The following is a 16,973-nucleotide window of genomic DNA, read 5'->3' on the forward strand; positions in this document are numbered from 1 at the left end:
GCATAGGGATTCTTGCTCCTGTGTCTCCCCTGCTAGAGGCAAATGGGCTGTGACTTTGTCGGCAGCGTGCTGCCAAGCACACGGGGCCTGGGCACGTGAGGGGAAAGGGAGTAGTTGATGCAATAAGCAGGGAGCAGCACGGCGAGACCTGTGCATCAGTGTCCAGCTGTAATCACAGAGGGCAGGAGTGGTGGTGGCGGCAGTAGCAGCGGCCAGTGTGTAAGTAATGGAAATAATAGAGATGCATAGAATCCTTTGGTCAGCTTCCAAGCTGCGGCTTCCTTCCTCAGCCTCGTTTGCTTGTAATGGCTCATTAGGGCTGGTCAAGTTCTTCATTACTCATCCAACTCACGTGTTCTTGTGGCAAGATGTGCACACTGGTGAGGGAAGGAGAGTCAAAGATTAACAGCAATGTAAGGCAGAGGCCTTGGGATGTGCTGTCCTGGCAATCCCTGTCAAGAAGAGATGACCTTAACTAGTTGATCCCAGATGATCATCATCATCTCCCTAGCACAGATCTGCCACAGCCCTCCAGTGAACCACCAGCTGGCAGAGTTATTACACCCTGCTCCCAAAGACCACCTTTCTGCATCCCCCGCTGCGTTGCATCCATTTTCATTTGAAGCGTGAGGCACTCTGTCCAAGGCTGTGCACTATCTCCCCCACTCAGCTCCTCTTAAATTACTTGCTGTGTCTCTAGTGTCAGCAGGCAAGCGTAACATTGCCATTCTTCAAAGGCAAAGGGGACTGTGGTTGAAACACCATCTCTGAGAGCAGGGGCACCTGCACCTCACAGTCTGCCTTTGGAAATGCCACTGAGATAACAGTCCTTCTGATCTCTTCTGCTTCTGTCTTCTCTTGGAAGGAGGCATCCCCAAAGCGTGTCTGCAAAAATATGAATCTTTGCCCCTTGCACAAAGCTTTGGAGATGGACAGACGTGTCACCTTGCTGCACAGATCAGCATGCTCCTTCACCTCCCCACCTAATGCAGCTTGACCTTTCTGGGTAGTCAAAGGCAAAGCCTTTGTGCCTTCCTCACAGAGTAGCCGCTTGCCCATACAAAGGGGAGCCCCAGGCCTTCTGCCCCATCCTCTCACCACTGACGTAGCATCTTCTTGTCTCTGCCATGCTCAGAGCTGTTGCTGACTCCCTGCCCTGTTGTTTGAACTGGACAAGGGGACGTAGGAACAGACCAATGGGCTGCAGTGATCCTGTGCAGACTTTCTGTAGAAACAGAGCTGAACTGGGAGCCAGCAGCTATTTCAGGGTCATTGAAACAGGGTCTTGTAGGGCTGAAAGGTTTCACAGACAAAGCAGCAACCACTCCCAACGCTTCCCCTCCAGCCAGTGGCATCCTGACCGCTGATAAATCTGAGGAGAGCAGCTAGGATGCTGCACCTGCACGTGCTGCCAGAAGGATGTCACAGATAAGAGCATTTTCTGTACTCCATGGGCACCTGTGAGAGGAGATCAAGATGTGCATTTGTGTGACACCAGCACGCTTGATTTTTCCCTTTCTTCTCCTCACGTATGTGCAGGCATGAAGTGCGTGTTTAAACTTCAACCTTAAAGCAGGCGATTTATAGATCCCCAGGCACCTCTTCAGTGACCGAAACTTTCTATGGCAGGAGCAGAGCATTTTTGGCTCCCTAATGCCAGGCAGCAGGTGCTGCTCAAAAGCCACAGGCACTGAACTGATACAGCTCTCGCCCTCTCTAAGAGGGGGGGAAAGGATTTCTTTTTGCAGCATTTAACCCTTCTGACCCAGCGAGGGTGAGCTGTGAAGGGACAACACAGTTCCATAAGCCTTAGCAACAGCAGCAGAACAAGCCAGGTGCAGTGTCATTTTTCTGCAGGAAGGGTTTGGGTCTGTGCTAATCCTGTCTTGCTGGTGGGGCTAGAAAGCTGTCCCTTTGGTTTATAAATCACTGGGCTGCCAGATTGCAGAAGTCTCTGAAAAAGAACCTGTAAGCATGAGCCCCTTTCCAAGGCTTGTTTGTCAGGGCTGAGACATCAGGTAGAAAATGCTCCCGTCATTTCATTCCTTTAAGAAAACCGCCTAGCCCAGCAGGGGTTTTCCTCATATAGCCCTGTCCTGGAGAGATGTGTTGATATCAGCACAGCAGGTATTATAAACCACTTAGGAATCATCAGCCATACCCACTGTGCAATTGGTTGGGATTCAAAAGCTTGTGATTTGGCTCCGAGAGAATCCAGGGCTGGCAACTGGCTCTTAGCTGGGCTGCTCCAGTTTGGCACCTCGAGTCCAGGTCTGCCAGCCAGGAAGTTGCTGGCACTGGGAATGTTTCACACACCAGGAAAAGACTGTTTCCACAGCGTGACCTCCGCTGATGCTGAGGGAGGGAGGATCCCGTGGTGTGCTGCTGGGGTTTGAGAAGCATGACCGTTCCATGCTAGCCAGAGGCAAGGGGAAACCTCCACATTTCAGGGATGTAGCTGTGGCTTTAGCATAATGGATGCTTGCTTTTCTCTTCCTCCTCTGCCGGTGCTGTTCAGAAGAGATATGCAGCCAGCCCCTACTCGGATGAGATTGTGATGGAAGTGGCTTCAGCAAAGCAGCAGGATGAACCGGAGATGCTGTGGGTGATGGGACCTGTCCTGGCCGTGATATTAATCATCATCATTGTCATTGCTATACTCCTCTTCAAAAGGTGAGATCCAGTCCAGGACATAGCAGTTATAGCACGAGCACTACAGGTGGTGGCACCTTCAAGACCCTCCTTGTAGCCTTCAGATGTGGGGTGCTCTGATAGACAGACCTTGGTGGTCATGGGAAGGAGGAAGGTCTCTACCTGGCACAGCATAAGGCTGCTTTATAAAGAGAGCAGAAGGGCTGGGTGTGCAGATGATAATTAATATCAGTCCCAGGACACAGAGCTGCTGTGGATTCTGGAAACGTGTGAGCAGTCGGACAGAGGAGAGCAGCTTTGTCCCTAAAGCCAGTCTGACCACTCTCTGGTCTCACAACTTGGATTTGCAGCCTTGGGGACTTCGCTAGTACTGGTTTTTTTACTTGATCTCTGGCAGGTGCCCCCACTACTGTGAATTTTGGCTGAGGAACATGGTCTTGGTGGTGAGAACAGGGCATGGCTGTGACAGGCTGAAATCAGAGTAGGAGCTCTCTCTTCTTGAGGCCTCTCAGTCCTGGCTACCAGATCAGGACCATCCACACTCTGTGCTCCCTGCTGAAGCAACCACCTGCTTTTGCGTAGCAGAGCAGACCTGCTAGAGCTGTAACTGTAGTGCGAGACGATTGTTAGTCCTCCTGAGGAGCAGGTTGCATTTGCATGTGTTCAGGTATCCTGTTCAATTACAGTAGGTCATTCTCTATCAGCTCAGCTCCAAGGTTCTGCTCCTCCTGGACTCTCTATTTACATATGTATCTGTAGCTCGGGGAAGGGAGCTGGCTTTGTTGTCTGATTAAATGGAGCTCTGCTGTGCATGTGCAGTCAGTGCCTTTCTGTGTCAGTGATCATCTCCTTTCTTCTGTTTCTGCTCTTCCCTGGATCTAGTAAGCAAGAAAGGTATGAATCCATTTTATCTTCTCGTTTTGCTAAAATTTCAAGTCTATTTCCGTTTTTAAAAATCAAGCCTGAAGCTTCTAAGGGGCATCTTTGTTTTTGGGAGCATGGAGCATGCCAGCCCTAGGGGTTTACAAAGACTTTGTTTCCTCAAAGGTATCAGCCTCCTAGCAATTGTCAGCCTCTCACAGCTCTTAGGGAGACAGTTCCAACATAAAGACTTCCCAGATTGTTTTTGCAATTACATTAAAAATCCGAAAAACCGACAACACCAGCAGTTACAGGGGTTTCTTTGTTTTCTCAGTCACTTCAGACTGAGAGCTGTTCCATCGAGAATGCAGGTGCATTCTTGCAGTCTGTGGTGAAGAAGCTTTGAGGGAATACCAGGCAATTGTAAGAAACAAAGTGTTTACGGGTCTTTAAGGAGAGAAAGTGGCCCCGGGGGGGATTTCTGTACCTGGGCCCCATAGACGCTGTGCCCAGCTTGGCTTAGCTTTGCTTTGTCCCAGCGTCTGGTGTGGGGGGAGCACCAGGAAGCAGCATCAGCCCACTGTGCTCAGAACCTGACGTTCATGTCCCTGCTGCATCCTAGCCCATGCAGCAGCAGCATATCCCCTTCCAGCACCACCCACGTGCTCAGAGTGATGCTGTGTTATCCTACAGTTTTTGGCTGTCCAGGTTCTCTTCGGAGGCATTTTCTCCCAAAGGTGTCTGCACAGCATATTCACAGTGTAAAATCTACAATGGGAATGAATTGAAGCTGAGTAGCAGGGGATAGCTTGGGGTCTGAAGGTTTGTTTAGCAGTTGCCCAGACTAGGCTAATGAGAGAGACAAACATTAATTATGTGCTGTGCCCATTCCCCAGGAGAGCTGGACCATGTTGCTCAGGGACTGGTACACAGTAGCACATGGCACATCCTGCTGTGCTCCTGATAGGAGAAACACTGCTTTATTTGTTTGCCATGTATTTTCCTTTCTCTCTATCAACGCTCTCAGTCCTTCGGCTCTTTTGTCTCCGTCCAGGCAGCTAGAAGGCTTCTGAGATGTTGAGATGACTCAGAGTAGTGTAAGACTCACAAGCTGGTCCTCCCCATTGAACGACTCGAGTGTTTGATGCAGCTACAGGCTGCAGATGGAGCTTGCTCGCAGTCCAGGCCACAGAGGGAATGCAGGTTTCTCTTGTGATTTATGCACTAAATTTTCTATAATTGCTTCTCACTAGTGCCAGCCCAGCATGCACAGCTCCCCATGGAAGTGATAGCGCCCTGTGCCTGTGCAGAGCACTTCTGTTCATGTGTGGCTCAGGGTCACCACCATCCATAGATGCAGCTGCCTCTGTGCAGAACCTGGCAGCCCTTCAGGGTGCTTTGAAATGCCTCACAAGTGGGTAGAAAACAGAGACTGACTGTTGCAATTTGCAGGATGGTAAATGTGGTAGCATCCATGCAGACTAGCAGAGATGCAGCTCCCTCTCTTCCAGAAAACATCAGGTCAGCAGAGGGGTTCACCAGGCAAAATCCATTTTGGGGCTGTAGCCAGAAGACAAAGTCTCTGTGTATTGCTGCACACTCAGCATATTGGCAAAGCGTCAGGGTCAGCGCGGACTCAGAAGAGAGTACTGCTGTCCTGCTCCTGCCCAACATCCCTCTCTACTGCATGTGTATATCGACTGTATTTGTAAAATAGAGCAAGAAGTGGGACTTAAAGAATTGCTGGAAACCCTTCTTGCAGTATTAGATTTTCCTTAATATTCACTTGTCCACTTTTTGATTGGATCTGTCCCTGCTTTGCCTGTGAATTCCAGCAAGAGCCTGAGGTGGTGGCATCGCTCTAGGCATAAATATAGCATGAAGAGACAACAGTGTACTTTATTGTTCCATTAATACACGCCTTGGGTGCCTTCAACCATTCAAGACATGTATTAATGGTCCAATAAAACACACCCTGAAGAGCCTTTACACTATTATATTACAGCATTCTATATTTAAATATTTCTAATACTTGAAAAAAAATTTTATTATATCCTTCCACTACAGGAAATAGTTCCTAGAGAGAGTAAGAGGAAACAACATCTTGCATCTCTCTGCTTTTTCTCTAATAAATATGCAGAATATCACATTTCAAAGTGCCTCACTAATCAAACCTCTGCCACTGCTTACATATGATCCTTCCTGTTTCATAGATGGGAAATTGGAGGCACGGAAGAGGATGTGACTTGTCCAGAGCCCCAGGGAGCCTGGGATGGAGCTGGGTATCTGGGACACAGCGACCCAGACTCCCTCCCACGGTGGTTCATGCCAGTGTCTGCCAGAGCTCACCTGCTTGTCTCTGTCCTCCCTGTCCATAGGAAAAGGGCACACTCCCCCTCTTCCAAGGATGAGCACTCCATCGGCCTGAAGGACTCGCTCTTGGCTCACTCCTCTGACCCAGTTGAGATGAGGCGGCTCAACTACCAGACTCCAGGTAAGGAGCAGCTAACCCCCCTTACGCCCCACCTCCGCCGGTTCCCCCTTGCCAGGTACCGATGCCAGAGGAGGAGTTGCAGTCCTCCCCCTGCAGCAGCTCTGCACCTTCTCAGTCACAATGGCAGATAGGGGGCTTAGACCGAGGATATCCAGGTGTCCACGCTCTGGTTTGCAAATCCTTCTCCCTGACCCTGTCACTGCAGGCACGCAAGGCTGGGGAACCTGGACGGGGACAGCCTATTGTGTGGTGTGTGTCAGACATTACGTGAAGCTCACTGCAGTTGTCCTGAGCCGGGAGGAGCCTCCACGCAGAGCCAGGAGAGCTTGCAAGTGCCCACACCTGCATTGCTCCCGGGTGCTGCGCTGGCTTGGTCCAGGCTGGGATTCAGTGCTGAGCACCACTGGTGCAGTGCTGGCCACAGGGCCTGCATCTGGGAGGATCAGGACAGACAGCCCTTGTACTTACTGCTGAGGGTGTGCCAGCAGCTTTGTCCCGGGATCTTCGGTGTGCTGACTTTCCTGTTCTGCTCAGCTAAGGGTGAAGAGAACCAGCCTACTTTGCTCCCCAGTCAGTGCTGTGGCCCAGTGAAGGGCGCTGCTGGTCACAGTGGTCTCAGCGCAGAGAATGATAGTTCAGTAGCAGCCATTGCTTTCTGCATGCAACTGTTGACTGCAGAGCATCTCGTCATGCCTGCACTGGCCTGTGGTGCCTCAGGGTGTAGCTAGTTTGCCAGCCCGCGGAAGCAACTGTACTTCGCACTGCAGAAAGGTCTCGTGCTGCTGCTTTGTGTCTCTACATCTCTGATGGCATTGAAAGCACAGTACCTGTCATTGTAACAATCAGAGACAGGCTCGCCCCAACTTGTTCAGAGCCTTTCAGAGAGCCCAAGTCCTAGACGAAGTGGGGGGAGCACTTGGTCTTTTGCGATGGAGGGAGCAGTTCAGCAATAAATGAGGTACATACAGCTCTCTTCTAACTTGCAGCTCCTCCTGGTCTGTAACCTACTTCCCTTTTTCTCCTGCTGCTCATTCATCTAAGAGCTTTCATCTAACAGGAGAGTTTTGAAGGGACCATTTCCTGATGTAAACCTGCTGTGTCTGGGAGGGAGCGTAAGAGAAGCCTTTCCTGTCGCGGCTCACAGCAGTTTGGCTCGGACCTGGGGTGGGCTTCACCAGCACATCTCCCTCCATGCCAGAGCAGCTGTCACGGATCCATAGTTAGTGCATCTCCCAGGCAGGACCGATGACGGATCTCACAGGTAGGATGCAGCGACAGCCTGGCAGTTGCCAGCAGACCTGGCCCGTTAATTGGCCACAACACAGACCAGTGTGGTATTGCAGCATGGGAGGAAAATGCTGTGGGGAGCAAGGGAGGCACCTGCGCTGGAGGAAGAACATCTCAACAGGCAGATCACTGGCGGCAGCACTAGGTTAGGGGGTCACACACAGTCAGCAACAGCATGCAGTTTCTTGGGGAGGAGCAAGGTGTTAAACAGGGCTGCTCCAGGACACCTGTGCATGGGGACAGGCCTCTGTGACACGTCTCCACTGCCCAGGGACGCAAGAGCCGACTTTGCTGTATGCTTGTGGTTTACATTGGATGGAGGAGTGTGACAGGTCAGGCTTGCACTGCTCCCATCTCCAACAAGAAATGGGGGTGTTTGCAACGAGGGCATCCCTTGCTAGAGCTGTAGGAAGGGCCAAGAGCTGCCATCAGAGAAGAGGGATCCGGGAAATTTTCTTTTCCTACCTGTGCCTAAGGATAAGCCAAAGACACTGGCTCGTTCAGGAAGCTTGCAGAGCTCTCTGGAGAGAGAAAAACAACCCAAAGCGCCCAGTTCATTAGAGACAGCAGCAGTGCTCTGGGATGCTGCTAGCCAACGCTCCCCCACTAAGTGACAGCACCTCCTCCCCACAGCATCACTTCTGAGGCTCTGCGGGGCGGAAGCGGGTGTTGTGCAGCTAGAAGTGACTGTTCCAGCTCCTGATGAGCTTGTCCTCATTAATGAGGAGGCATGAAAACCACTGAGCCCAGTGGGCCCACGCTGTTGCCCCTGTCACCTGCCCGAGGTCGAGGCAGTGCTGCGTGGATGCATTGACAAGAGGTGTTGGCCGCTGGCCCTGCACGCTTCAGTAGCTGGTCTCCCTGCTGGAGTGTGCTGAGCAGGGAAAACTTGTTTAATGCATAATTAATTGGGCTACCGTTATTAAATATTAAGCTTCCTCATTTTTGTGGTTTTTACTTCAGACGAGGGTTATTTCCCCCACTGTCAGCCTCTCTGTACTAACATACCACTGTGCCAAGTCACTGAGAGGATATGGGACCAGGCAGTGTCCCAATACGCCATGAAATGAGGCTGATTTGTGCTGCTGATGAGCTGCGAGCGGACTGGAGGCTCAGGGGCACTGAGCAGAGGTTGCTGGGCCTGAGTGTGGTCCTCCTGGCCACCGAGCAGCACAGATGTCCCCTGTACCTGCCATCCACCTGCCCTTGCTGGCTCCCCTTGGGCACGGGGCCGTGGACAGTGGTGTGCAGTGAGAAGTGTAGCTCTTGGCGTCAGATGAATATCTGTGCGCTCACTCCCCTGCGAGTACCTCCAGCTCCACATGTTTGTCAGCGTCAGGGGATGGTGCTGGCCAGAGCCAAAAGCCCGGTGTGTAACAGGCCAGCTGCAGAGCAGCCCCTGGGGCCAGGCAGCTGGTCCTGTGCAGGAGGGAGGCTCCCGGTCCTGTGGCAGATGGTGCTTTCCTTTGCATCTTCATCTCTTTGTCTTTCCATTTCTGAACCTCTGCGATGATGACTAAAGGCTAATGGGATTTCTGTTCTTGCCCCGTTTCTTTTCTTTGCAGGTGCCAGTGTCCCCAGTTGCCCGAATATCTCAAGTTAGTTTTAACTCCTGTATTTATCTTTTGACACCTTTTGCTTTTTCTTTCCCTTTCTTTCTTGTCTCTGTAATTTTTGTTTCAATGTCATGAAGGTCACCCTCACTCACAGCAGACTGTAGAACGGCAGTGATTTCACTTTCTGACATGATGTGTGGGGCCAAGCTCGGGTACCATCTGCACGGCACTACAGCAGCTCACCGCAGCACAGTGCAGAAGGGAAGGCCCCGGGTGCTGGGCTGCCAGGACGTTCCTGCGGCAGCCCTTCACCTGCTCCCAGGCCTCCAGCTCCTTCGCAGTGGCATGCCAGGCTCTGCTGTGGCACCAGGCCTGCAGCTGGCCCTGCGTGGAGACAGATAACCTTGGCCATTCTGGAGGGGGTGGCCAGCTAAAAAACCCTAATGGACAAATTGAAGGGTGCTTTGCAGCCCAGTGGTTGAACACACTCTCCTCCTACCTCAGGCAAACCGGCTTCCCTAGGCTGGGTTGCATGTGCCATAGAGTTAGGCAGAACAGATGCCAAGGGATGCTGATCTCTTCTCTGAGCTGCCGTGCAGCTGGTCTGTTTGGCAGTGTTGGCACCAGAGTCCCAGGCACAGAGCAGAGGGACTTTGCTGCTCTAGCAGGTTGGATGGAGTAGTACCAGGACTACGGATGTAACTGCCCCTTTATCTCTTGTCTTGTGAGCTTCAAGTTCACTCTCAACCATAAAAGCATGTCCTCCCTGCTGCGTGATGTACAAAGCATCTGCGTGTGCGCACAGGAATGGGAGAAGTACATAGGACAGATGCTTTGCCCAGGAGCAGAGCCAAGGGCTTTGCAGTCTGCGGCCCTGCAGGCATTGTGAGACCTCTAAGCCCTTCTAGCCTGGCAGAGAGCTCACTGTCCTCTTGCCAGAGTCATTGGAAGAGCATGTAGAAGTCCTGGTAGTGTGTACAAATCTCCTCTGTCTTGCCCTACACGGTTAGTGGCAGTTGTTCTAGGTTCACCATAATGGGATACCAACCACCTCTTTCTCCCCATCTGCTCTTGCAGCTGCTTTGTTGCTGCAACACTCCTTTGGCCAGCAAAACTGAAGTTTGGAGAGACCCCTTGTATTTCTCAGCGGAGATGAGTGTCTGCAGCTCTGCTGTGGTCCATGGCTCTGCCGTACTTCATACATAACCATGCTGGGATAAGCACATACCATGGCTATGTTCCAGCCTCTTCTTCCAGCCCCACACTTCTGCCTTGGTGCCACACTGTTCTCCTCATTCAATTGCTCATCAGTAACAGCTCTGCACTGCAAAGGCTGCTCCTGAGCCACAGCCTCTGGAGGTCTGGCTCTGGCACCAATAAGCAAATTGTGCAGAAATCCGTCTTTGTGGGCCTGCTCAACCACCTTGGGGATCCTGATGGGTGAAGTGGCAAACAGAGGACCATTTGCAGGAGGACCTCAGCACAAGGCAGAAGAGGGATCTTTCCTTCTCCGTCTGTCCGTGGGCTCTCAGGCCATCTGTGGATAGCTCTGCGCTGTCAAGTGATAGAAGGACAAGTGTGTGTTGGATTGGGTCTTGCCTATACGCAGCGATGTCAGATGCTTTTGGCAGAGGTGTGAGGAGCCCTGCTGTGCAGCGGCTGCGGTGTAACACTTCCATGTTATCACCTAGTGGCTTGTCACCGCTGTGTAAAATGCACGTACTCAGCCTGGGGACTGCTCCATCACCTCAGCGGCCCATCACTGCCATCAGTGGCAGTGTTCAGGCTCCTGAGCGATTGAGAAGCTCCTGGCCATGCTCCAGTCTGTCTCCCTGGGTGTGAATCAACAGCTTCAGCCTATTAATAATCATTATTACCCACGTGGGGTTTCTGGGAAACCCACAGAGCAGCTGATGGAGCCACGAACCTTGGGATTTGGATGAGCCAGGCTTTGGATGAGATGTTTCACAGCCACATTCCTGCCAATTTGCCATCTCAGCTTCAGAGAAAGAGGTTGCAATGGTTGAGCCTTGAATCCCAGGGCCCCAGTAGGGCTCCTCCCAATCCCACATGCATACCCCCTCAGTACCTGTCCCCTCTGTGGGACCTGTGGGATCCCCTCCTGCGGGCCTCTCCCCTGAGCAGGGCTTGGGCTGTGCCCAGGATGAGCCATACTGTGCATCCCTGCTTTAGACAGGGCAAGACCTGCCATGGCTTGAGCTGCATCCCAGCTCGCAGCAGCCTTGCTGTAGGGCACGTCGCTGAACATGGTGCCTTGCACGAGCCACCCAGTGGAGCTGGATTTTGGGCCCTGGAGCTGGCTCTGCCTCCGGAGCACCATTGAAAAGCACTGAGTTACGCAGCTGTGGGCAGAGCTGCTCCTCAGCTCTTGGCAAGTTGTGCAGTCTCCGACCAGGGGAGCAGCCGGTCCTCTGTGGGGCCCTTCCCGTCTTTCTTTAGCTCCCCAGGGGCTGGGGCAGCATCTGCCTACCCCAAAAAGCTGTGCACATACACCACGGAGGTTTCCCCTGGTGCACGTCTGGGCAAGTTTCGTTTTGGCTAATGCCATTGTTAGGGGTAAGCAAGAGGATCAGCCTCAGCCCTTGGTGGTGAGAGCGCCAGAGAATCAGTGTGTTCAACTTCAGCCTATGCAGGAGCCCGGGAAGTGCATTGACAGCGTATCCTCGGCACGTTCCTGCCGGGGGCTTGCCCGAGCCCCTGCCCGCTGCGTGGCCTGCTCTGTGTGCCCGGTGGCTGTACTGTCCGAGCATGCTCACCTGGTCATGCACATTCTGCACATCACCTTTCTGTTTTGTTTCACTGAACCGTGTGCTCTGAGAGTGTGTGCAGCATGCCGTGTGATCTCGCCAACTTCCCATCCATCCTGCCCAGCGCTTCACATAGTCACACGTGTCCGCCTTGCACCCACCTTTCGGGTTTGCTGTGCACATGCTGTTGTTGAGCCTTCCTTGGCCATGCAGAGCTGTAACCATTTTCCTCTCCCTCCTACCTCCTTGTCTTGCTTGCAGGCATGCGTGACCACCCCCCCATCCCTGTGACGGACCTCGCCGACAACATCGATAGGCTGAAGGCCAACGATGGGCTGAAGTTCTCCCAGGAGTATGAGGTGAGCGTGAGAGCGTGCTGGGCGGTGGGGGCAAAGTGATGCTGGCCAGGACCCCCAGTGGAGAGGGCTTGAAAGCTGAGCTGTGCCTCCCCCGCACCGGCATCGCCTGCGTGGGCTCCGAGCCAGGCCTGGGAGCCTGCCAGCTCTCCCTGCCAGCCCCAGAGCAGTGGGAACTCGCCTTGAGCAGTTGAAGCATGGTTTGTACGGGGAAAAGGCCTTGCAGCTGAACGCGCAGGAGCCTGCCATGCTCCCTCCATGGTTATGGTCTTAGGAGTGAATGGGAGCTCGTGTCTACCCACCTGGGCTGTCTCTGTTTACTTTGTTCTTCTGCTCCATGAGGGCTGCCCTCCGTGCAGGCTGGCTGAGGTATTTCAGTCCATAGCATCCTGTGCCCCTTCACTTCCATCTGTATTCAGAGCTTTGTTTTCTGCACCATCCTCTGCTGCTGACAAACACACATTTGAGTTTTCATTCCTGCTTTCCCCATCTAATCTCCCCCTGCATGCTGCTGGACTGTGCTGGCATTAGCCTGTGCGGTTCAGCATCTCTGCCACCAGAAACTCTGCTAATGTCTCACTGCCCTGGAGCAATCCCAGCTCCCCTCCCTGCATGGAGCGCTCTCTGCCTGTGCCCTGCAATCCTGAGCTGCAAACTCCCCTGCACTACTGAATCACACTCCCACCCTTCTCCGTATCCCTAGTGGAGCCCCAGACAGGTACTGTCCGCACCCACCACCGATGCTGCCTTTGCTCACGCACACAGGCATGCGCTGGGCGTTTGGTGACCCCCCCCCCATCCTGCACTGCACCTCTCCCAGCCCAACTCCCTCCATTCCTGTCCTCCCCTGAGGACAACTTGCCGACGGGGTGCACATGTGGAGGGCAAGGGGCTGACCTGCACAAGGGCTGCTTTGCCTTTCTCGCCACTCTCCGGGCTGCATGATTAGGTTGAAAACATGTAAAGTCAGGGAAAGTTCCTCTGCAGCCATGAGAGCAGCAATGGCAGGATTATGTTTTCCTGTGCTCACACGCAGGACCCTCTTGAGCTGCAGGGGACTTGTAAATAAACCCCCCACTAGTATTAAAGAGGGAATAAATTTTGGAAGTGTCCTTTGCATGTGTTATCGCTTCTGTTTGAATTGTTATCTGCCTGTGCCTGTGGCCTCCCCTTCCTGCAGCATACCTAAACTGATTTATGAGATGAGATTAGAACATTTGCCCATAAGGTAGGATTATATATGCCAGGAAAGGCAAAGCAGATCTCTGTGTTGAGAAGGTAAGGGACAAATTCCAGCTAGTTCAAAGGGTGTGCTGCCTGTATCTGAGGAAGGCAGAGAGCTCCTTTTTGCTTCAGGATGCCAAGTGGAGGGCTTTGCCATCCCTCTGCATACTGCTGTCTAGACCAGAGAGGAGCTGAGCTTTCTCCAGCTACAGCATTACACTGCAACTTGGGAAATGTTTAGAGGAATAATGTGCTTCCCCTGCAGTTACTTCTGTGTTCGTGTATGTCCTGCCAGTGGTGCCAAGGTATGCAGTCATATCTGTCTGCCTTGGGCTTTTCTTACAAGTCCAGCTGAAATGTTAAGCAGGGCTGTCCACTGCGCTACAGGCAGACTGTGCCTCTGCTGCGCAGTGGGGATTCAGCAGGATCCAGTGTCTGTGCACTCCCATCCTCACACTAGGCCTGTGCTGGTTGGAGCCTGCAGCGTAATACTGAGCTGTGGGAACCATTTTGGAAAAAATGAGCATTAAGTAAATTCTCTTAGCTGTTTCCATGAGCCTCTCTTCTCATTTCTCTTTCTTTAGAATATCATGGCTGGTTGAGAGCACCAATCAGTTGTACTTTTCATGTTGAAGCAGCTATTAAGTAGCTGATTGTTGCATGTAATTTTTTTCCCCTGGATTCTGCTGTGTTTGACTCCTCATCAGCTAGAAATTACTGAACATGACAGGCTCATACGGTGTTTGACACTAGGATGGACCCCAAAGCAGAAGGGGTTGCCCCTTGTTGGCATGTGGGGATCAGTACGGTCATTTCCCATTTGAAATGCCAGTGAGAAAAATCCTGGACTGAGTTTGCAGAGAACAGCAGCCGCCTGTGCAGGATTACTGCGGCAATGGGTCTGCTCTCATCCTGGTCCCTGTGTGCGTGGGTTTGGCAGGGCAACAGCTCCCTTTGGCGCCTGCGATGGGAGGGCTGGAGGGCAGGATGAGCACGGCATGCGCTGCTGAGTAAGGGAATCTGCGGAGTGGATGTGGAAATAGCGGAGGTGGGAAGGGAGCAGGCTGTGCAGCCCCTGCGGGAGCCCGAGAGGCAGGGAACCGCACCTCGGCAAATTCTGTGCGATTGCAGTCAGTGAGTGATGATAGAGTCCCGGCGCCCGCCCTGGGACTGTGTGAGCCCCAGACCTACGCAGAGCTGAGTGGTGACCCAGCACGTCGAAAGATGGAGGCCCTGACCCTGTTTTCCTGTGGCATGATAGTGCTACCAGACTGGGTATAGCATAGCTGAGCAGGGAGAGCCAAGGGACGAAGGCATCGCTGGTGAACCCCAAGGCCCATTTGCTGTTTGATTGTGCTTTGAAATAGTTGCATTTTAAGTGTTTTTGCAGAGCAGCTGAGCAGCCTAACGTCTCCGTGTGGTGCAGGGCTGGTTGTAGATGGCTCACGTTCCAGGAGCGGTGGCACCTCAGGCAGAGAGCAAATATTTAACAGCACTTTTAACCACTGAGGGCAGCTGCCCAGAGCTTGCTTTGGTTGTACAAGCAATAGCAGGTTAACCTAGACATAGGTGACACAAAACAAGACCTGTCAGCACCTCCCTGCACCCCTGGGAATGGAGCAGGGAGGGTGGCAGAGATTTCTTAGAGCCATCTGGCCTCACTTCCCACAGGTCAGAGAACAAATAATATTGCTCACACCAGTTTGCCAGCACACGTGGCCAAGCAGCCCATGCGGCAAAGCCAGCACAGAGCGAGCCGTGCACTGGCTGCAGTGAGAATGGGCTCTCGAGCTGCAGGTTAGCCCTCGCCCCCAGCAGGCAGGGAGCAATCCTAGCTAGACCTGTTGGTACACCTGGTGTGACAGGAGAGGTTGAACTGCAGGTCCTGGGAGCTGAGCCGGCTGCAGGCACAGAGAGTTAACTCTGCTGCCGGCTGCTCTGGCGTGGGGCATAGCACAGCCCCACAACACTCTTCCCAAGCATGCAGTAGAGCTGGGGGTGCAGAGTGCAAGGGTCTGGCAGCAGCTCCTGGCCCGGCCACATCAGGAGAGTATTTCATTTTTAGTGTACAGTAAGAGCCACAGTGAATTTACAGCGTGGGATTAATGGAGTTAAATAAGTAGAAGGGAGGCTGAGCCCCTTAATTATTTATCTGCAGGCTGTGGTGGGTGCTGCAGCTGTGTTGGAGCTCCTCCTGTGGGCCACCTTCCCATGCTGCAGCCTGTAGGTGTGGGGCAGGATCCTGCTCTCGGATGGGGGATACCCACACTGGTACAAACAAGCGTGCACACATGCACCGCAACTCGCACTTTCACTGTGGGATCCAGCAAGCCGAGTGCTGCTGTCCCCTTTGTTGCTATTAACAAACACGGGATGGACTGGCTCCAACCAGGGCAGGTTCCTGCTCCCTTGTGTCTGCTGTCATTTCTGGGCTAGGTCCTGCACCACCTTCCCAGGGAAAATCTTTTCCTTACATCCAAACTGGAACTTGTGGCCATTGCCCCTTGTGCCCAGTCCCTTTGGCATGTCCCTCCAGTGGACAGCCCCTGGGAGGAGAGCAGGCTGGAGGTGACGAGTGCCAGGCAGCGGCCCGCTGCCTGGCACGTTACTCCTTGATAATCTTTAGGTTGTCCATGAGATTTGACTGTGCTCATGCTTCCCAGTGCGGTGGGGAGGCTGCAGCCCTTTCTCCACAGTTTTGTATGGAGAGAAACACGGCTGGACAAACCCTGTGCTCACTTGCATTTCCCTTAAAGCCACCGAGGACATTGCATCTCCCATGCCTGCAGTCCTGGCAAGGCAGCTTAGGCTGCAGGAGAGGTGCTTGTGTCCCTGGGGCCGGTGAGCCCAGGAGGTGCTGGACCCGGGGTCCAGATAGCACCTGGGGAGCCGTGTGTTACGGGTTTAATGCGCTAATCGGGAAGCTGCCTGGCAGGCACGCAGCACTCACGTTCCGGTAATAAGAATAATAAGGCTGAAGCACTGCCAGCGATTGATTCAGGAGCGCATTATGTCCTCATTTGAGACGCAGCGCAGATTGACAGTGGTCAATGCCTGTGCTAATGTGGTTGATTTCACAGGAGGCTGGGAAGCACTCACAGCCCGAGCACCTTCCCCTCCCCATGCCCTTGTGTAGCCGCCTGGGCTGCTGAGCAGGATGGGGCCATGGCTGCCCAGCTCCTTGGCTGCTACAGCCAGGGGCAGCCAAGCTGCCATGTTGCCCCAGAGGTCTGCCTGCCCGGGCTGCCCATGCCTGCCAGCAGTAGGGGCATCCGCAGGGACTCTGCTTGCAGAGCGATTTGGGAGGTGCACTGAGGAAGGGTGGACCATATCTGAGACAGACTGGCACGCAGGGATGTTTTCAAGGCATTTGTAAAGTGCTCTCGAGTCTGTCAAGGAAAGAGCCTTTTTCCAATCCCGTTTCAATGGTCTGGCTCTGTCTTTATGTTGATGACAGTAGCAGCAGGGATCCCTGAGCTGCTTTGGAGAGATCACTCCTTGCACTTCCATGCTGGGAAGGAGGAGTTTTACTAATTGGGCTTTTTCTTAATTTGCACTTGCTGTCTTACAGCATCTCCCCTGTCACTTTAAAGCAAAGCAAAAGTAAAAGTCATGGTGCTTTTAAGTTTATTCCTGGCTCATTTCCTTCCAATTTCCCAGCCCTTCTGCTTTCTAGGAAGAACGAGTTGAAACTGTTACTCTGATCAAGTTTTGGGATGAAGAAGTCATTCCCATGAGCCCCAGAAAGGAACAAGAGCAGACTCCCAGTGCCCAG

The 16,973-nt window shown here is 53.0% G+C and overlaps 1 protein-coding gene across 15 annotated transcripts in view; it reads left to right on the plus strand.

Annotated features, from left to right (window-relative positions):
- The window catches only part of PTPRF (protein tyrosine phosphatase receptor type F), a 394,257-nt gene that overhangs the window by 355,197 nt on the left and 22,087 nt on the right, over positions 1-16,973 (plus strand). For 10 of the 15 annotated variants that reach the window (XM_052800806.1, XM_052800805.1, XM_052800817.1 and 7 more), the window contains 4 exons: positions 2,519-2,673; positions 5,892-6,007; positions 8,860-8,892; positions 11,880-11,977. In XM_052800806.1, coding sequence (XP_052656766.1) covers positions 2,519-2,673; positions 5,892-6,007; positions 8,860-8,892; positions 11,880-11,977 — 402 coding nt within the window. The remainder of the gene's footprint in view (positions 1-2,518; positions 2,674-5,891; positions 6,008-8,859; positions 8,893-11,879; positions 11,978-16,973) is intronic. The other 5 variants (XM_052800810.1, XM_052800812.1, XM_052800813.1 and 2 more) reach the window with 1 other exon arrangement.

This window comes from Harpia harpyja, chromosome 11 (assembly GCF_026419915.1).
Source record: "Harpia harpyja isolate bHarHar1 chromosome 11, bHarHar1 primary haplotype, whole genome shotgun sequence".
Classification (NCBI taxonomy): domain Eukaryota; kingdom Metazoa; phylum Chordata; class Aves; order Accipitriformes; family Accipitridae; genus Harpia; species Harpia harpyja.